This window comes from Cebus imitator, unplaced genomic scaffold (assembly GCF_001604975.1).
Source record: "Cebus imitator isolate Cc_AM_T3 unplaced genomic scaffold, Cebus_imitator-1.0 Scaffold221, whole genome shotgun sequence".
Lineage (NCBI taxonomy): Eukaryota > Metazoa > Chordata > Mammalia > Primates > Cebidae > Cebus > Cebus imitator.
In genome coordinates this window covers 102183-121743 of record NW_016107536.1, presented here as the reverse complement: position 1 = coordinate 121743, position 19561 = coordinate 102183, and the positions used below count along the sequence as shown (strand labels likewise).

At 60.9% G+C, this 19561-nt stretch overlaps 1 protein-coding gene across 3 annotated transcripts; it reads left to right on the top strand.

Moving 5' to 3' along the window:
* Positions 1-510: 510 nt before the first annotated feature.
* HR (HR lysine demethylase and nuclear receptor corepressor) lies at positions 511-19098 on the top strand. 3 transcript variants are annotated; one of them, XM_017549663.2, is made up of 20 exons: positions 511-627; positions 2835-3456; positions 4658-5310; positions 6027-6816; positions 8084-8222; positions 8312-8505; positions 10001-10168; positions 10949-11038; positions 11221-11336; positions 12522-12603; positions 12977-13140; positions 13256-13492; positions 13705-13870; positions 14049-14118; positions 14334-14464; positions 14915-15034; positions 15133-15248; positions 17120-17284; positions 17747-17875; positions 18404-19098. In XM_017549663.2, the coding sequence occupies exons 3-20, from the start codon at positions 4699-4701 to the stop codon at positions 18464-18466; spliced, it is 3552 nt and encodes a 1183-aa protein (XP_017405152.1). In that variant the 5' UTR covers positions 511-627; positions 2835-3456; positions 4658-4698; the 3' UTR covers positions 18467-19098. The 3 variants fall into 3 exon arrangements, with proteins under 3 accessions (XP_017405152.1, XP_037602040.1, XP_037602041.1); XM_037746112.1 differs by lacking the exon at positions 511-627 and adding an exon at positions 2036-2306; XM_037746113.1 differs by lacking the exons at positions 511-627; positions 17120-17284 and having other exon boundaries at positions 2701-3456.
* The last annotated feature ends 463 nt before the right edge of the window (positions 19099-19561 follow it).

Sequence of the window (19561 nt, the reverse complement as noted above, 5' to 3'; positions counted from 1 at the left end):
TCTGCTGCTGGAGAAGTCCTGGGGGCCACAATTGGTGTTTCCGGCTAGGCACAAAGGCCCCAAGCCCAGGGCAGAGTGGAGCTGGCTTCCCCTCCCCAGGTGGGTAGCTTGTGGGGGTAACCTGGAGGGGAGGGGAGGTGGGGGGAGGCACGCTGGGAGGTTTGGACTGAGAAGAGGAATTAGGTCAGGGATGCAGGTGGGTGGGCGAGAGGGGAGGGCAGCGTCTGTTGCGGAGCTTCCTCCTGGCTCCAAACGCATCTCCACACTTCCCTTCCCCTCCTCCCCACTGCGGGTCCCAGGAGAATTCGCCTGGTATTCCCCCTCCCCCATGCCCCCCCCAGGCATTGCCACAGGGTGGGGGGGTGGGGGGAGGCCAGCTTCAGCTGTCTGAAGGATGGAGGGGCTGGGGAAGCAGGGCTAGGTGCCCAGACGGCCGCGTGTGTGGGAGGGGATGTCCTCAGATGCCCTCCACCCGGCAGTCCCCGCTCTGACGTGGGTGCCCCCCCTCTCCCCGCCCGGATTAGTGGCAGCTTGGCCTGACTCTCCGGGGCTCCTTCCCCCGCCCCCGCCTGCTGCCCTCCCCTGGGCCGGGGGCTGCTCTGCCCGGGGGGCACTGTGCTTGCCCAGGTAAGGGGCTCTGGGGATGGCAGGAGGGCCACCGGCTCGTGAGTGCTGCTGTGTCCGTCAGCACAAGCGTGTGTCAGCGAGCGTGTGTGTGTCAGCGCGCCAGGGGTCGGTGTGGGGCTGGGGCTGGGCCCACGCGTGGCTGGGGGTGCCGGTCAGCTTGCCTTTGTCCACGAGTCTGGCACTGTGTCCACGCGCCGTGTGGCTTTCCTTCTGTGTTTGTGTCTTCTGTGTGTCTCCTCCGCTCTGCTCCGTCCTCAGGCACAGAACAGCCGGCTACAAGGACTCCGTGGGCCTGTGGCATGGGTTCCCAAGTGGGATGGGGAACAGTTGAGGGTGGGGAAGAGGTTTTTCCTCCCACCCTGCAAGTCCCTACGAGCCCCTGGGCTTTTCAGGAGTCTGTCCTCTAGAGCCCTGCTCTAGTCCAGGGACTGGGGCCTGACAAAGCAGACATGAAAACTGGGGGTGGGGGGAATCTGTCCCCCTCCCCTGGGATAGTCCCCATCCCCTTTGGGGTTGTCAGCGATAGGCCCTCAGGGTTCTGGACTGCGCAGGCGCCCATCTTGGCCTCTTTCAGGCCCCAAGCCGCAGGAATCTCCCCCTGGCGCTCCCACAAGCTTCGGCTGCTGAGGAGGGAGGCCAGAGGACACAGATGGGGGACCACAGGCACACCCCAGCCCCTCACCTTCACCCCTGGAGCCAGCTGGAGTGAGGCCGGGCCTCAGGGCCTGGGGCCTCCAGTCCATGTTAGACCCTCTACAAGCAGCTCCCCTGGCACACTCAGGTCCCTGCCACCCCCAGGGGAGCTGGGGAGGAAGGGAGTGTTACTAACTCAGTCATGTAAACAACCCCTACCAGCCTGCTCTGCCACAGAACTGGCCTCTGGGGGAGGCCTGGGGTGGGCTGAATCGATGCCAACATGGCCCTAGTCCTGCCCAGTGCCAGCTGCTTTAGGCCCCCTCTCCCCATGACCCCACTCCTCCTCAATTGGTAGAAGACTCCAGGTCTTTGCTCATCCTTAGGAGGAAGGCTTCTGGCTCTTCAGGGCTCCCCTCTGCAGGGATAGTGGTGTGACATGGGACCAAGCTAGAGACATCCGGAACCCATCACTTTCATGGGATGGGAAAGAGGGGGTACAGCTTCGGTCCCAGGCAGGCCGAGGAAGGCTTCCGAAGGGGCAGGGAGGCAGGGGAGCTGAGGGTGGGAGGTGGGTGCCTGAGGGGAAGGGAAGCACCCGTTGGGCGTGTGGGTTTCTGTGTGAGTCTGAATCTGTCTGTGTGTGTTTGAATCTGTCTGTTTGTGTCTGCGCTGGAACCACCCCCGCAGAGGAGCCGGGATGCTTCCTCGGGTGGAGGGTGCCCTGCTTTTCCATTTCCTCTCCTCCTCTCTGCGCTCTCCTGGGAGCCACTCCCATGGGCGCCTCTCCAGCGCAGGGCCTGAAAGCACCAGGAACCCTGGGGATGGGGCAGACCCTCAGAGCCCGGGGTCTGGGGCCAGTGTCGGAGCTCATCCCCGCCCATGACCTCTCCAGACATTTGGCGAAATCAAGGCCCTTAGACCAGGGACATACCCAAGCCCAGGCCCTCCCAGAGGTCCTAGGCCACAACCCTTTGTGCCCTTGAACTCTGGAAGGGATTTGGGAAGAGTTTGGGGTGGAAGATGGCAAAGAGCAGCTTGGCCAGGTGAGGATGAGGCAGTGCAGACACAGGCCAGTGGGGCGTGCCGTGTGCCAGAGCTGGAGAGGACCAGGAGCCAGTGGCCCGGCAGGCACAATCCGGCTGGCGTGGGCCAGAGCGCCCATCACTGACCCGTGAGAACCCGACTGCCCCTGCCAGCTCTGGCGCTGCCCCCTCCCAGCCGCCCCACCCTAGCACCCTGGGGGGCACCCCGCCCCACAGTGGCCTGGTCCGGCCCCTCCCGCCCTTTGCTCCAGTTTCCCGGGCTTGGCACCTATAGTGGGGGTGCCGCCCGCCTGCCAGGCTCCGGGGCCGGGCCCACGGGAGGGTGGGGCAGCTGGGAAGCTGGCACGCTGCCCCGGGGGAGCCTCTCTCGGCAGGCGCCCGGGTGCCGCGGGGGGGAGGGGGAACAAAGGGCTCATTCTCCCCGTGCGCAGCCGGTGGCATCGCCGGGGCGTTGGCGGAAGCCCCCGGGGCCCGGGAGGGGGCAGGCCCAGGCGCGGCCGCCGAATCACGGGCTCCTGTTTCCCTCAGGGTGCTGGAGGAGGAAACCGGCGGAGCAGCTTCCCCACTCTCAGTTGCGAGTCTGGCGATGGCGATCAGAGGTCCTGCTGCGCTCTCCGCCGCGCTCTACCTCCATTAGCCGCGCTGCGCGGTGCTGCGCCCTCGCCGGTGCCTCTCTCCTGGGTCTTGGGATCGGCCCCCATTCAGGCACGACCCCTTCCCCCGGCCCCTCGGCCTTTCCCCCCACTCGGCCATCTCCGACCCGGGGCGCGTGTTCCCCCCGGCCCGGCGCCTTCTCTGCCTCCGGGGGCACCCGCTCCCTAGCCCCGGCCCGGCCCTCCCCGCGGCGCAGCACGGAGTCTCGGCGTCCCATGGCGCAACCCACGGCCTCGGCCCAGAAGCTGGTGCGGCCGATCCGCGCCGTGTGCCGCATCCTGCAGATCCCGGAGTCCGACCCCTCCAACCTGCGGCCCTAGAGCGCCCCCGCCGCCCCGGGGGAAGGGGAGCGCGAGCGCGCTGAGCAGACCGAGCGGGAGAACGCGTTCTTGCTCGCCGGCCGGGAGGCCCTGGAGACGGCCCATGGGGAGCAGGCGCCCGGTGCCGGCCACGACGACCGCCACCGCCCGGGCCGCGACCGGCCGGTGAAGCCCAGGTAAGCGCCAGAAGCGCGCAGTCTGGGGACACTTGTGGCGGGGGATTTCTGAGCTGAGGCTGTGGTGCCCGCAGGGATTGAGCTCCCCAAACCCCTCTGGTTTGGGCCACCCATTCTGACACCTGAAAGTTAGGATGCCCGACGGGGCCAGACCATGGTGGAGCAGTGGCTCCAGAAAACCTGGGCGCCCTCTGCCACTGCGCCGTCACCTCCCGCCTGGGGCTTCCTCGGGCTGGCGGAGGAGACCGCGCCAAGAGAGCGCTGCCGCTCTAGTGCCACCTGTCATCCTGGTCCCTTGCACGCACGTTCAATTTTCCCTCCCTTGCCTCTCTCTGGGGCCCAGCCCGCTTTCCCCGCCTCTTTCCCTCCCCACTCCGCGCCAGGCTGAAGTTTCCGGCGGCGGTGGCGACTGCCCTGGCACTGCTGGCTGGGATAGGGCAGCTTGACCCATCCAGCTGAGGCTTCTTAATCCCCCTCCCCTGTGCTAGCGCGCTCTGCCCGCTGGGGGCCAGGGTGGAGATCCTAGCCCCAGCAGTTGTCCTGGGACTCTGCTTGAGAAGACGATTGCTCTGGGAAGAGGCTGACTCAGGGCCGCCCAGGTGTAGGGAGAGACACAGCCAGCAGCCCTGGCAGGTAGCCCTCTCCATGACTCCAGCCTGCCAGGCCCGCACTTCCCATGGCTACAAGCCTGGCTGGGGCTCTGGGCTAGGGTCGGGCTAGTAGCACCCCCAAAACCACGGATTGCAGGTTGGGGAGAATCCTCTGAGATGTGACCCGAGTCTCAAGGGCACACTGAGGCCCAGAGGAATGACATGACTTGTCCAAGGCCATACAGCACAGGACAGTCAAGGCCAGGATCCAGCCTTTTTCCAAGTTCAGTGCCTTCCCTTTCTGTCCTCCCTTGTGGCTCCAGCAGGTTTAGAGCCCCGCGAAGCCAGGAGGTGTCCGACTAGCAATGGCAGCCTCTGCCTGAGGGGCGCTGGCCCAGGTGGCATTTGGGGAAGAGGTAATCCCCACACTGAAGGAGCAAGATGAGTCGGGCTGCATGTGAAGAGGCAGCATGGTGCCCAGTGTGGGTTGGCACTTGTCTTACTGGTTTGAGCTGCCTTCGTTCTGCCAGGGTGGTGCCCACTCTGTGGCAGGCCGTAAGGTGCTTGGGGCATGTGCCCTAGAAGCTCATGCTTTGATGGTTATGCTCCAGGGACCCCTCCTCTGGGAGAGCCCCATGAGGGCAGGAGAGTGATGGAGAGTACGCCCAGCTTCCTGAAGGGCACCCCAACCTGGGAGAAGACGGCCCCAGAGAACAGCATCGTGAGACAGGAGCCAGGCACCCCACCTCAAGATGGCCTGCACCGTGGGCCGCTGTGTCTGGGAGAGCCTTCTCCCTTTTGGAGGGGCGTCCTGAGCACCCCAGACTCCTGGCTTACCCCTGGCTTCCCGCAGGGCACCAAGGACAATCTCCAACTTGTGGAGGGTGAGGGCACCCAGAATGGGGAGAGGAAGGCCAGCTGGCTGGGCAGCAAAGAGGGACTACGCTGGAAGGAGGCCATGCTTGCCCATCCACTGCCATTCTGCGGGCCAGCGTGCCCACCTCGCTGTGGCCCCCTGATGCCTGAGCATAGTGGTGGCCATCTCAAGAGTGACCCCGTGGCCTTCCGGCCCTGGCACTGCCCTTTCCTTCTGGAGACCAAGATCCTGGAGCGAGCCCCCTTCTGGGTGCCCACATGCTTGCCACCCTACCTAATGTCTGGCCTGCCCCCAGAGCAGCCACGTGACTGGCCCCTGGCCCCGCACCCCTGGCTATACTCTGGGGGCCAGCCCAAAGTGCCCTCTGCCTTCGGCTTAGGTGGCAAGGTGAGTTCAGGGGCAGAGAGGGTACCTGGGGCTCTGGCCTTGCAAAGTAGCTCAGTGGTCCCCAAGCTGCCCTTCTACTGTGATAAAAAGGGAACGCAGCACCAAGGTAGAGCGGTCCATCAGCCCGGAGCTGTCCCAGGCCCCACAGCCAACCCCAGCAAGCCCTGCCCTGAGAAGCTGCATCTTTAGGCCTCCCCGCCCCTCAGGTCATTGCAACTGCTGACTCACCCATTGTCTGCCCAGGATAAGGTCCTGGGAACTCTGGACTTGGAATGTATGGCTTCTCCTGGGAGGAGATGGGCGGACTGGCAAGGCCACTCTATCTGAGCATGGGATGTGCAGGGAAGCCAATGGCCCGTGTCTAGGGCACCTCTCCCATAGATTACTCCCACTCCCAGGGATGAGATTTTAAAACACTTAAAACGCAGTATGGCACAGGACACCAAATGGCCTGAACAGACCCGGGATGCCATTTGGCTGTGTCCGGCGTTCACCCTTTAGTGCTGGATTTCGGGGAAGCATCAGAAATTCTGGGGGAGGATGTGGGGTTGCCAGGACAGCGGCAGGGGCGCTCCGGAGACCTAGAGCAGTGCCATCCACTAATCAGAATGTGAGACCTTCAGTATTGTCACCATCCTTGCTTGTCAGTTCTGCCCATCCTTTTAGGCACCAGGTTCCCAAGTCAGCCCGAGCGTAACCCTTTCTCCTCCCTTTAGGGTTTTTACCACAAGGATCCAAGCATTCTCAGGTTGGCAAAGGAGCCCTTGGCAGCTGTGGAACCTGGGGTGTTGGGCTTAACCCCTGGTGGGCACCTGCAGAGAGCCGGGGAGACCGAACGCCCTTCACTGCACCCGAGGGATGGAGAGACGGGGGCTGGCCAGCAGCAGAATCTTTGCCCACTCTTCCTGGGGCAGCCAGACATTGTGCCCCGGACCCCCTGGCCCACTTGTGCCCCAGGCCTCGTTCATACTCTTGGCAATGTCTGGGCTGGGCCAGGTGGTGGGAGCCTTGGGTATCACCTGGGGCCACCAGCCACACCAAGGTGTCCCTCTCCCGAGCCGCCTGTTGCCCAGGGGGGCTGCTGCTCATCCTACCTGCCCACTAAAGATGGGGGTCTTGGCCCTTGTGGGAAGTGCCAGGAGGGCCTGGAGGGGGGTGCCAGTGGAGCCAGCGAACCCAGCGAGGAAGTGAACAAGGCCTCTGGCCCCAGGGCCTGCCCCCCAAGCCACCACACCAAGCTGAAGAAGACATGGCTCACGCGGCACTCAGAGCAGTTTGAATGTCCACGCGGCTGCCCTGAGGTTGAGGAGAAGCCGGCTGCTCGGCTCCAGGCCCTCAAGAGGGCAGGCAGCCCGGAAGTCCTGGGAGCAGTGGGCAGCCCAGCCCCCAAGCGGCCACCGGACCCTTTCCCAGGCACTGCAGGACAGGGGGCCGTGGGTTGGCAGGAGGTGCGGGACACATCAGTAGGGAACAAGGCAGACTCGGGACAGCAAGATGACCAGAGAGGTAAGGGGGCCTGGAGGGGCTGCAGGCCCTGCATGGGAGGGCACAGCTGGGGCTGGGGCTTCGCATGTTGGGGGGTCCGTAGGCTTTATGAGTGGACCACAGCTTGGATCACGATGGCTTGCTAGGCCTTCCTCAGCATCTCCAGCCCAGAGCCTTCTAGCAAGTGGCTTCTATCGCCGTTTCCTCCCAAGCCCTGGTGTGTTGGTGACAGTATAATGACATGGGTAGGAGCATGGCTCTGGAGCCAGAGCGCCTCGTCTCTGACTTTGCTTGCTGATTGGTAGCTGTGTGACCTTGGGTGAGTTGCTTCATCTCTCTGGGCCTTAGTTACTTCATCTATAAAGTGGGGCTGAAGATGGCACCTGCCCCAGGAAGACTGCTGCAAAAGTTAAATGCTAGAATAATTCACGGCAAGAGCTTAGAAGAATTCCTGGCACCCGGTGAACACTCAAGAAATGTTCACTGCAATGACTGCTTACACCACAAATCCCTGTTTGGGGATGGCCTGTCCTGAAGGATCCCTTGTCCTGGCCAGGAACGGCTGCTCTCTTGGCCAGATGGAGCTGGAGACTCAGTTTGGACTCTGCCAGTGTTATAGGGCTCTGGGTGCACCCTGGAGTCATCTGCCACACTGCGCCCCCCACGGAGGGCCCTGGCACTGCTGGCCCAGCCTCAGTTCTTCAGGAGCACTTCAGTTTTTCAGCTTCCTGGACGGCTGGGTGTGGATCAGGACTCTCCATGGCCTTGCCCAAATGCCCTTGCACCTGGCATGGGCCTGCTGTGCCCTCCCCAGCCTCTGTCCTGGCTAGGAAGTTGTTGGCCCCTTCGCCTTCTTGGGTTACTGCACCTGTGGCCTGTGTGAAAACTCTCCGTCCACGCTGGGATTGTCTCCTCCTGTCACGCAGCCAGTGGTCAGTGGCATCACCAAACCCACAGTGGAGCTATCCAAAGTCTACACTGGCTAGATCCTGTGCTTGTGTCAGGACGATCGTCCCAGCTGCCCAAAGCCTTGGGTGCAACACGCCAGACAACCTCTTTCCTCAGCAGCCAGCCCGGTGCCAGGGCATCCTCAGACTCCCTGCTCAGCCTGGTGTTCGAGCCTTCTAGCTGCCTGGTCCACTCCTGCTGGTTCTGAATTAGGCTTCAGAGACCTGGGGCGAGGAGCTGGGCTGGCTCTGTGTGTGAACAGGCAGGGCGCTAAGGCGGGGGATGGGGATCCAGCAGCCCAGGAAACCCTGACTCCTCACCTCCCACATTGTCCCCTCAGGACCCCACGACGGCCAGGCCAGTCTCCAGGACCCAGGGTTTCAGGACATAGCATGCCTGGCCCGCTCTGCAAAACTGGCTCCATGCCAAGGTTGTGCCCAGGCATCTGGAGAGGGAGGAGGGCGTGCCTACCACCCTCAGCAAGTGCGGAGGTGAGCCTTTGACCCTGGATGACCCCAGCGCCCTCTGTCCAGGCCTCCCTCCTCACCTTCTCCTCCCCTCTGTCCAGATCGCCTCTGGGAGGGGAGCCGCAGCCAGAGGAAGACACAGCCGCCAGCTCCAGCTCTGAGGAAGACCCAGGGTCCAGCCCTAATGGCCGGCTCAGCATGGGCCTCGCCAAGCACCTGCTCAGTGGCTTGGGAGACCGACTGTGCCGCCTGCTGCGGAGGGAGCGGGAGGCTCTTGCCTGGGCCCAGCGTGAAGGTGAGCAGGACCTCCTGGGTCTGCCTGGGGTCTGCACTGTGTGGGGAGCCCCAGGCATCCCTCCCCTGGCCCCACCCACACTGCCGGCTCCTAGACCTCAGGCAACCTCAGAAAAGCTCCTGGCCTGGGTGGGGACATCAGGAAGGTGACAAACTGGGTACGGCCCAGTTCTCTGGAAGTTTTTGGGAAAACAAGAGCGAGTGCCAAGTATCTGCAAGGCACTGGGAGGTGGGGTAGCTCCTGAGGGCTCCTGGGGTCAGGTAAAGCTCCTGGGCCTGGAGGGCTGGCAGGACCTGGCCTAAGGTTCCTCTGGCTCCAGGCGCTCACTGGGGTTGCCCTTCCCAGCAGAGAGAGTTCCTAGTAAGCACACAGCCCTGGGCTGCCGGTCAGTGTTCGGTGGAGACCCTCAGGGCTCCCTCTAGCCCCAGACAGGGCAGGCTCCTTGGCGTGTCTTCAGCCGGCTCCCTGCTGGCTCCTGCCACTCCCAGCCTGGGTTCCCGGCACACACGCCACCCACCTTTCCCTTCCCGGCTCCCTGGGGCTTGTCATCCCCTTGGGCCTTGGCACTGGCTTTCCTTCATCTGGAATGCCCTGCTCCTCCCTGCCTACCTGCTGAATGAAAACTTACTCATCCTCTGGGGCCCTCCTGGGAAGCTCCCCCGCATTCCCATCTTCACCCTTCCCTGGCATTTTCCATCTCCAGCACCCACCTCGTGGTGCCATGGTCACTGCCGTATTTATGGGTCCATCTCCCTACCCGGAATTTGAGCACTACAAGGCAGGGCCACGTCCTGACCACCTCTGAGTCCCCTTCGCCCCAAGGCAAGGCGTTTGTTGAATTGTACTCCATGGCACGTTTTCCACCTATCAACAAGGGCTGAGTCTGATACCTGGCTCTCAAAAAACCCCACTCCTGGCTGGGTGCGGTGGCTCACACCTGTAATCCCAGCACTTCGGGAGACCGAGGTGGGAGGATCACTTGAAACCGGGAGATGGAGGCTGCAGCGAGCTGGCATCACACCACTGCACTCCAGCCTAGGTGACAGAGTGAGACACTGTCTCAAAACAACAACAAAGTCCCTGGAGGAAGTGTCACCCGAGCATAGTTACCATTTCTGGCAGCATGTAGGGATTGGAGGGAAGGAGGTGGAGGAAAGAATGTGCTAGAAGTGGTGTGGATTAGTAATTCAGGGCCACTGGGGAAGTCCCTGGGGCAGGGCTGGGTGTGGGGCAGGAATGGTGGAGCCAGGGCTTCCACTGTCCCTAGAAGTGCTTGCTGGAGAGGATGGCTTCTTCGGGGAGGCTCTTGAGGGGCTGCGGAGTAAGCAGGGGTTAGCTGTCAAGGAGCCTGCCTCCATTCTCTGGCGGGCGGACGCAGGGGGGTTCCATGGAAGCTACTCCCTGTTCTCCTGCCCCTGCCTGGATCCTTCTCATGTGAAGCCTTTCAATGGGGCCCGTTGCCTTCACCCTCTGACCCTGTTCCCTCTGTGGTCAGCAGGCCAGGGGCCAGCCGTGACAGAGGACAATCCGGGCATTCCACGCTGCTGCAGCCGTTGCCACCATGGACTCTTCAACACCCACTGGCGATGTCCCCGCTGCAGCCACCGGCTGTGTGTGGCCTGTGGTCGTGTGGCAGGTGCTGGGCGGACCAGGGAGAAAGCAGGTAGGAGGGGGCTAGGGGCAGGAGGGGGCCGGGGGTGGGAGGGCTGGAGGGAGCCCTCAGTGGACTGCCCCAAGGCTGTGGTCATTCATTGGCTGCCTCACCCTAAAAAGCCCCTGACCCACTGCCCAGCCGCAGTCTCAGCCACCGTGGCTCAATGCCCTTAGAACAGAAGTCCCCTCTCTGCAGATCAGAGGAGCATGCCTGCGTCCTTGACCACCCTTAAACAAAGGCGAGTGCCCTCTCTGCATTTCCCACTCTGCTCAGCTGGCATCCTTTAAAACCTGCTGTAACACCGTGAAGTGGTTATTATTGCCTTAATTTTCCAGATAAGAAAAACTCAGAGGATAAGTGACTTGTCCAGGGTCACACAGTTAGTCAAGTGTTGTAACCAGGATGCAGACTCAGGTCTTCCGGTTTTGCCCTGTTTTTTTTCATGGTTCTCAGCTTTCTCTCCCTTGGCTCAAGCTGGCCATGGGAGAGCTTGGAATTTCCCCGTGTTCCGGAAGGCATGACCAAAAAGAGCTGCAGGGTCAGATGAGCTTTAGAACATTGTCTTCCACATGGTTAGCCTGGGGACTTGCAAAGCATCTCGGCACATTAAAGGCTGTGCCTTCTACGAGCCAAGAATGTGATGTCTCTATGTGACCCAGGTTTCCAGAAAGCACAAGTTTTATGGATTATTGAGTCCCCGGATTTAGATCTCATGTCCTGACCTTCTCTGACCTTAACCTGTGATTACCTTGATTTCTGAACCTACAGCTTTTCCCTTCCTGCCCACAGGCTCTCGGGAGCAGTCCACGGAGGAGTGCACGCAGGAGGCTGGGCACGCTGCCTGTTCCCTGACGCTGACCCAGTTTGTCTCCAGCCAGGGTGAGCTGTCTTGGAGGGGTGGGGTGTGCAGAGGTTGGGTCCTGAGGGAAACCAGCTTCCTGTCTGATTGTCCCTTCCCCCCCAGTGCCATGCCCTTCTGCTTGGCAAAGCCAAGCTGCCCGGGCTGCCTGTTGGTCTACACTCACCACCAACCTCCCTCTCCTGCCCACCCCCACCCCCAGCTTTGGCAGAGCTGAGCACTGCAATGCACCAGGTCTGGGTCAAGTTTGATATCCGGGGGCACTGCCCCTGCCAAGCTGATGCCCGGGTATGGGCCCCCGGGAATGCAGGCCAGCAGGTAAGACCCAGGGCACACCACCGGTTGGGTATCGTGCCTGCAAATGACTGACCTTTGCAGGGGTTTGCCCTCCGTCCTTTTTTTGGTGGGGATGGAAATCGAGAGAGAAGCCTGTGGAATCAGGCTAATTCCCACCTTCCCCTGGGGATCAGGAGCCATGCAGGCTCTCCAGCGCAGGCCCTCCCACCCCCATGCCCTGAAAGTCCTCACCTCCTGCCTTCCTGGAGTTCTGCCCTACTCTGTGCAGAGTCTAGTTCAGTGCCTGCCACATCACGCTGGAGGAGCTTGTTGGTGTGACCATGTCCCCAGGCCATGGGTTCCTTCGGGTGGAGCATTGGCCCGCCTTCTCAGTATCCCCAGTACCTAATACCTAGCAGGCGCTCAGTGTGCATTTTGCAAAGCTTTTATGAAATTCCTGTTATTATAAAAGTCATTCATGGCCAGGCACGGTGGCTCATGCCTGCAATCCCAGCACTTTGGGAGGCTGACGCGGGCAGATCATGAGGTCAGGAGACCGAGACCATCCTGGCGAATATCATGAAACCCAGTCTCTACTAAAAACACAAAAACAAAAAAATTAGCTGAGCATGGCAGTGCATGCCTGTAGTCCCAGCTACTTGGCAGGGAGAGCAGAATTACTTAAAACCAGGAGGCAGAGGTTGCAGTGAGCAGAGATTGCACCACTGCACTCCAGCCTAGGTGACAAAGCAAGACTCCATCTCAAAAAAAAAAAGGAAAAAAAAAAAAAAAGGAATGAGGAATATCTTATTGGAAACTGGAATAAGAGGAATATCTTGGAAAATGATATTGGAAAATGNAAAAAAAAAAAAAAAAGTTCATTGAATGCATTTTGGGTGCCAGACACCGTTATATACCCACTGTGGAAATTTTGGAAAACGCAGACAAGTATAAGGAAGAAAATGACGATGGCCTTAATACCACTGTTAGTTTTGATGTATTTCTTTGCAGCCATCTGTCTGTTTTAGTAGTCTGTAGACCCTACCACAGGTGGACACCAACGAGCAGTGTTTTTCCACCTGACATTATATCCTATAACATTTTGCCCCTCTAAACGTGATTTTAGGACCGACAAGACTTCACTGTTCATTCTTGTGGGTTGTGTTGAATTGTGTCTGCCATTTTTAAATCTCTGGTTGGATGGGGGTGGGTGGATGGGTTTAACAGAAGGAATCGACACAGAAAACGCCCCCAATTCCACAACCTTCCAGCAATGGGGACACCCACAGGACCAAGAGCATCAAAGAGGGTGAGCGGCTCCTCTGGTCCCTTGGCCTGTGCAGGAGGGAGGCTGGGCCAGAGTTTGAAGGAGGAGGTGACAGGCATAAGTCTCCAGGAGCTTTAGCAACCCCCCCCAATAATCTCCACCACTCCCTTCCAGACATGCCTCCAAACACCTTCTCTGGCCAGACCCCCTCTGAACCTCTCCTTTTAGAGGTTCTGGAGCTGCCTACAGGAAGGGTAGCAGCCGGGGAGACCCAGAGCAGAGCTGAGGTGGAGGGTCCTGGTGGGGGAGACTGGACTCAGCCAAGAAGTGAGGAAAGAGCAGCATGGGCAAGGGGGCCTCACGGGGAAGGGGAGGGACCAAACGCGAAGCCCCTGACCATCTTCCTCCCGGACAGAAACCCCAGATTCCACTGAGACCCCAGGAGAGGACCGTGCCGGCCGAGGGCCCCTGCCTTGTCCTTCTCTCTGCGAACTCCTGGCCTCTACCGCAGTCAAACTCTGCTTGGGCCATGAGCGGATACACATGGCCTTTGCCCCTGTCACTCCGGCTCTGCCCAGTGTGAGTGAGGGCAGGGAGGGAGGCTGGGAGCCAGGATACTAGAGGCTAGGCTGCCCTCTCTGTGGGGCTGGGCGGGTCCTGAGCCCCTGTGCCCCTTCCTGTGTCCCTACTGCAGGACGACCGCATCACCAACATCCTGGACAGCATTATCGCGCAGGTGGTGGAACGGAAGATCCAGGAGAAGGCCCTGGGGCCGGGGCTTCGAGCTGGCCCGGGCCTGCGCAAGGGTCTGGGCCTGCCGCTGTCTCCAGTGCGGCCCCGGCTGCCTCTCCCAGGGGCTTTGCTATGGCTGCAGGAGCCCCGGCCTCGGGGAGGCTTCCACCTCTTTCAGGAGCACTGGAGGCAGGGCCAGGTGAGACGACCACCCCACCCCTCCCCTCCAGCCCTGGCCACCCATCTGCCCCTCAGGGCCTTGGTCCCTAGACCCAGAAAGACCCAGCGGCTCCGAGGGAGCAGGAGGGCTGTCCCTCTGCTGTCCTATTGCCCTTACGACACGCTCTCGCTCGGCCCCGGCGGGCACCCTGTCCATTCTCATGGCCTCCTTCCTCTCTCTCCCCCTCACAGCCTGTGTTGGTGTCAGGGATCCAGAGGACACTGCAGAGCAACCTGTGGGGCACAGAGGCCCTTGGGGCGCTTGGAGGCCAGGTGCAGGCGCTGAGCCCCATTGGGCCTCCCCAGCCCACCAGCCTGGGCAGCAGCACATTCTGGGAGGGCTTCTCCTGGCCTGAGCGTAAGTGACCCCAACACAGGGGAGACACAGCTGGGAGCCCAAGCCCTAGGGACTGGGTGGCAGAGGAGACCCAGAGGATGCTGAGGGGGTGGAAGCAGGTGTTGCTGCCACCGGGGCAGGGGCTTCAGGCTGAGGAGGCCCCTCCCTGGGCCAATGGCCATTCTGTCTCTTCCTCTAGTTCGCTCAAAGTCAGATGAGGGCTCTGTCCTCCTGCTGCACCGAGCTCTGGGGGATGAGGATACCAGCAGGTGTGTCTGTCACCAAGGGCCAGACCTACCTCCCCAGCCACCACAAGCCCTGCCTCATTCTGCCCTCCCCTCCTCCTCTGCCCCCACCTCCACCCCATGGCCCTCAGTGCTCTCACATTTGCCCTCTGGGAGTTACCCCAGCAGTGGGGGGTGGCTTTGATAGGGTCTCTGGAGCCCAGGCTGGGCCTGCTGGGCATGATCCCCTCCCCCTACAGAGTGGAGAACCTAGCTGTCAGCCTGCCACTCCCAGAGTACTGCGCCCACCATGGGAAACTCAACCTGGCTTCCTACCTCCCACCGGGCCATGCCCTGTGTCCACTGGAGCCCCAGCTCTGGGCAGCCTATGGTGAGTGGCCCTCTACCTGCCCAGTCCCTACTCGCATGCCTGTCATCTTGGGGCACACAAGCATCTGGGCCAAGGCCCTGGGGCCTGAAGCGCTTCTCTGATTCCATTTTTTTTTTTTTTTTCTGAAACAAAGTCTCACTCTGTCACCCAGGCTGGAGTGCAGTGGTATGATTTCAGCTCACTGCAACCTCTGCCTCCTAGGTTCAAGCAATTCTCCTGCCTCAGCCTCCTGAGTAGCTAGGATTGCAGGCATGTGCCACCACACCAGCTAATTTTTTTTGTATTTTTAGTAGAGGCGGGGTTTCACCATGTTGGCCAGACTGGTCTCAAACTCCTGACCTCAAATGATCCACCCACCTTGGCTTCCCAAAGTGCTGGGATTACAGGCGTGAGCCACTGCGCCCGGCCTCTGATTCCATTTCTAACTGTTCTTACTCTATTGCCATACAGGTGTGAACCCACACCGGGGACACCTGGGGACCAAGAATCTCTGCGTGGAGGTGGCCGACCTGGTCAGTGTCCTGGTGCACGCTGAGGCACCAGTGCCTGCCTGGCACCAGGCACAGAAAGGTAGGTCCTCGGGCAGAGGCGGGAGCGGGGACAAGCTACAGAGGCGAGTGTCTGCAAGTGCGGGCCCTGGGCCTGCCTGATCGCACTTTCCTCTTCAGACTTCCTTTCAGGCCTGGACGGGGAGGGGCTCTGGTCTCCAGGCAGCCAGATCAGCACTGTGTGGCACGTGTTCCGGGCACAGGACGCCCAGCGTATCCGCCGCTTTCTCCAGATGGTGAGGAGGCAGCTGGGAGCCCTCCCCTTAGCCCCGCCCCACCCAGCCCCAGAAGCTTGTCTAGTCCTGTCTGGCTGGGAGCCCACCCTAGTGTTTGGTCCCTGTGTGCTCATCCACCTCATGTCCTCAGGTGAGCTGCACAGACAGGTGCAGAGAAGGCAGAGGGGACCCGGAGAGCCCCTTGCCCCTTCTCTGAGCCAGAGAAGGGGCAGGCGGCTGCAGCAGGAGAGCCTGGACCTGAAGGTTTTGAAATGAGAGCACCAGCTGCCTGAGGCTGGACGCGGTGCTAGGGCCTTAGTATCTGTTACCATCCCAGCCTCCACCGCCCCATGAGGCGGCACTGCTCCCTTCCCATTTGCAGATGAGAATGCAGAGGCTCAGTGGTAGGGCTGGTATCTGAGCTTCTGTCTGTCATGGGCTCAGGTCACTACTCTATGCTTTTCCTGGGGGCAGGCAGCTCCGCCACTTCTGAGACTCTATCCTGCTGCCCTCCTTTTGGTATCTGCACCTTGTTAGGGAAGACTGCCTGGAGGAGGTGCTCCCAGAGGGGGCTAGCAAGGAAGGGAGCTGAGGGAGGTGGAGGGAGAGAGGGGCCAGGTGAGGAGTGGGGGAAGGGGAAGGTGATGGGGTGGGCAGGAGGCAAGAAGCTTGAGGTGCAGGGGAGGAGAGAGGCCAGGGGTAAGGTGAGGGCAGCTCCGTGGTTTCCAAGTCCAGCTGGGCCCTCATTATCCTGGGGAAAAGACTTCCACCAAATGTCACCCCTCGCCAAGGCACACACACGGAGACGTGCAGAGGCCAGCGTGGTGTGCCCCCCTCCCATGCACAGGCACACATGTGCAGATGCACACACAGATGCTGCGACATGCAGAGGGCAGCACTCAGGCACACCTCCACACACAGATGGCCTCGTCCAGACTGGGTGGGGCTGGCCATGGGCAGTCCCCGTGGCCCAACCCAGTGACTCATGGAGAGGGCTGAGGGGCACATTCTCCCTGGGTGGCCTGGGAAACACTGTTCTGTGCCAGGGTGGACCTGCATCTCCAAGAGCAAGGGAATCTTGGCACCTGGCCAGGACTCCCCTGCAGTCCAAACTGCTTCACCAGCCTTCCCTTCCCCCACAGCCCCATCTTGCAGCCCTAAGCCCAGGGGCAGTGGCTGAGGTCCTTGCTACGGGTGGATTGGGCTGGTGGCTGGTTCAAGCATGATGCTGGTTTTGCAAGTCCCTGCCTGCCCTAAGAGCTCCCTGATCTGGTTGGGCTTGTGAGGCCCCCGTAGCTGTGGCTGCTGCAGAGGCCTCAGCCTGGTCCGAAAGCCTGTTCACCCTCTAGGACCAGAGCCTCCCAGCAGTCCTCCCTTTTTCTGTATCAGGGATTTTAGGGAACCTCTGATGAATGCTTTGGGTTGTCCCCCGAGGGACATACAGCTCCCTCCTCACCTGCCACTGAGCACAGTTCTGGCCATTCCAAAGACTTCAGGTTAGGAAGTCCTGGTACAGACAGTTTATGAACTGAGATTATGCAGGACGTCTTCCTGGGTTTTGCAGAAAGGGGGAGCATTAAGACAGGGAGCAGAGTGGCCGAGGTCACAGAGGTTACTCAAGGCCTCCAGACCCAGATATGCAGGGATTCAGTCTGGCCACCTGTAGGACCTTGAATTCCTTCCTTCTAAGCTCCTTCCAGCCAAATGTGTGTTCTGCCAACCTGAGCTGCCCCAGTCCCAAGCAACCCAGCCATGCCCTCCCTGCCTGTCCTTCAAGACTTGACCCTTCAGCTCTTCTCTCCACCCCTGGCCTCTGGGAAGTCTGTGTCCCATCCTCCTGCAGCCCTGCCCTTCCTGCCCCATCTCACTCATCTCCCCTTCTCTTCTTTGAGGTGTGCTCGGCTGGGGCAGGCGCCCTGGAGCCTGGCGCCCCGGGCAGCTGCTACCTGGACGCAGGGCTGCGGCGGCGCCTGCGGGAGGAGTGGGGCGTGAGCTGCTGGACCCTGCTCCAGGCCCCTGGAGAGGCCGTGCTGGTGCCTGCAGGGGCTCCCCACCAGGTGCTTCCCGGCAGGCAGGGGCTCTGTGGGGAGATCAGGATGGCAGGAGCAACCCAAGCAATGAACAATGCTGCAGGCATCCACATTCCCTCAACACCCCAGAGCCGGGCAGGGCAGGGAGCTGCATGCTGCTGTCGGGGAGAGGAAATGGGGGCGCCAAGAGGATCTGAAGTCACCAAGCCCAACTGGGACTGCGCCACAGTCCAATCCTGGGCTCCTGGGCATGCTGATGCCAGGAGACTCACGGGGAGCCTCTGGGGTCTCTCTGGCAGCCCTTAGGCCTGGTTTTGGCCACAGCCTTTGAGGTGTCCAGTGGTGCTTCCAAGAATCTGCTCTCGAGAGCCAGGCATGGGGGTGGGGTGTCATTAGAGGAAGCGAAACTCAGGGACCAGGGGGACAGGGAGAGGATGCGTGACCTTGAGCCTCGCTGACCGCCCTGTTCATTTCCCACCCCTGACACAGGTGCAGGGCCTGGTGAGCACGGTCAGCGTCACTCAGCACTTCCTCTCCCCTGAGACCTCCGCCCTCTCCGCACAGCTCTGCCACCAGGGACCCAGCCTTCCCCCTGACTGCCGCCTGCTTTATGCCCAGGTAAGTGCGATGTGGGCCAGCAGGCGGGGTGTGCTGCCCAAGCCCCCATCTCCCCGTGCCACAGCTGCAGTGGACATAGCAGATCCCACCCTGTGCCAAACAGGCAGCCACCCTGTGCAGGGGAAGAGTATTCCTTTTGCTTACTTTGTTTTTTTTGAGACAGCGTCTTGCTCTGTCAGCCAGGCTGGAGTGCAATGGCATGATCTTGGCTCACTGCAACCTCCAATTCCCTGGTTCAAGTGATTCTCCTGCCTTAGCCTCCTGAGTAGCTGGGATTACCGGCGCCCGCCACCAAGCCCGGCTAATTTTTTTTTGTGTATTTTTAGTAGAGGTGGGGTTTCACCATGTTGGCCAGACCGGTCTCGAACTCCTGACCTCAAATGATCCACCCACCTCGGCCTCCCAAAGTGCTGGGATTACAGGCATAAGCCACCCACCCAGCCAGAGTATTCCTTTTAAGAGGGGTGGGAGATAGCGGCGGACCCAGGAATGTCACTGAAAATTCTTTGTCCTCTCTCTTTTTCCTAGATGGATTGGGCTGTGTTCCAAGCAGTGAAGGTGGCTGTGGGGACATTACAGGAGGCCAAATAGAGGGATGCTGGGTGTCTGGGGTAGGGATGGGGACAGGTAGACCAAGTGGTCAGCCCAGGCACAACTTTAGCAGGGAATGACACTAGGGGACTTGGGGATTTCTGGACAACCCCACAAGCACCACTCTGGGCACAAGCTAGGTACCCTGTTCCCCTCCCCCTCAAGCCAACAACCACAGTGCCACCAAGCTCACACCTGTCCTTCTCAGGCTAGCACCTCCCCTGCCCTGTGCCCCTCTCCATGGTACCAGGCCCACATTGGAGGTGATTGACTTCCTCCAAAGCCCACTCCCCCAACCCAGGAGACAAACAGCCCTTCCTTGGGGTACCTCGGTAATCACTCTGGCTTAAGCAACACCTCTTCCTGCTGCTCACTCTCGCTGAGCCCGCTCTACTGCCCCGCTCCGCTTCCACCGCCGAATCCTCACTGGGCTGGCTGCAGGCATGCTGAAGAAGGCGGCCCGACCTTCTGCCCTCCTGCCAGAAGATCTGGGGAGTGTGAGGAGAGGGTGGCATCAGTGGCTGCCCAGGCTTGGCTGAGGGGGGAGCATGGGCGATGTCACTCAGCCCCTCCCCGTCTGCCCATTTCCCTCCTTCATGATTTCCATTAAAGTCTATTGTTTTGTGACTGCTGCCAGTGTGGTTGGCCCTGACCCTGCAGGCCACATGGTCCAGGGAGGGACAGAGACATGGAAGTCTGCCCTACAGTAGAGGCAAATGGAGTAGGGCGGGCCAGAGCTGGGGCCCGAGGGACAGGACACCACTGTCTGCTCTTCTTCTGGGGCCTGGGTCCCTGCCTCCCACTGAGGAGCCTTTGGGTGGGGTGGGGGGGCTGTCCCCCAAAGATGCTCTTGAGTGCAACAGCAGGCAAGGCAGAATCCTGGGGCACAGCCGCAAGGTGACTGCCCTGTACAGGGATTCTGGAGGCCTACTCCACCCAGCAAGCTCCAGGCAGCCCCATCTCTCCCAACTACCTTGACCTGGAGATCCAGGAGTGTGGCCCAGAAGAGCACTTGCCCCACCTGTCTGCCCTTGGTGGCCATGATGCGCACCAGGCCCAGCCTGGGAATGAACCCGACTGCTTCAGATAGTGACC

Excerpts from the sequence above, each read along its gene's own strand:
- HR (XM_017549663.2), top strand. The coding sequence starts at position 4,699 with ATGGAGAGTACGCCCAGCTTCCTGAAGGGCACCCCAACCTGGGAGAAG. Across the intron at positions 6,817-8,083 it reads ACAGCAAGATGACCAGAGAG|GACCCCACGACGGCCAGGCC; the intron begins GTAAGGGGGCCT and ends TTGTCCCCTCAG. Across the intron at positions 13,141-13,255 it reads TCACTCCGGCTCTGCCCAGT|GACGACCGCATCACCAACAT; the intron begins GTGAGTGAGGGC and ends TCCCTACTGCAG.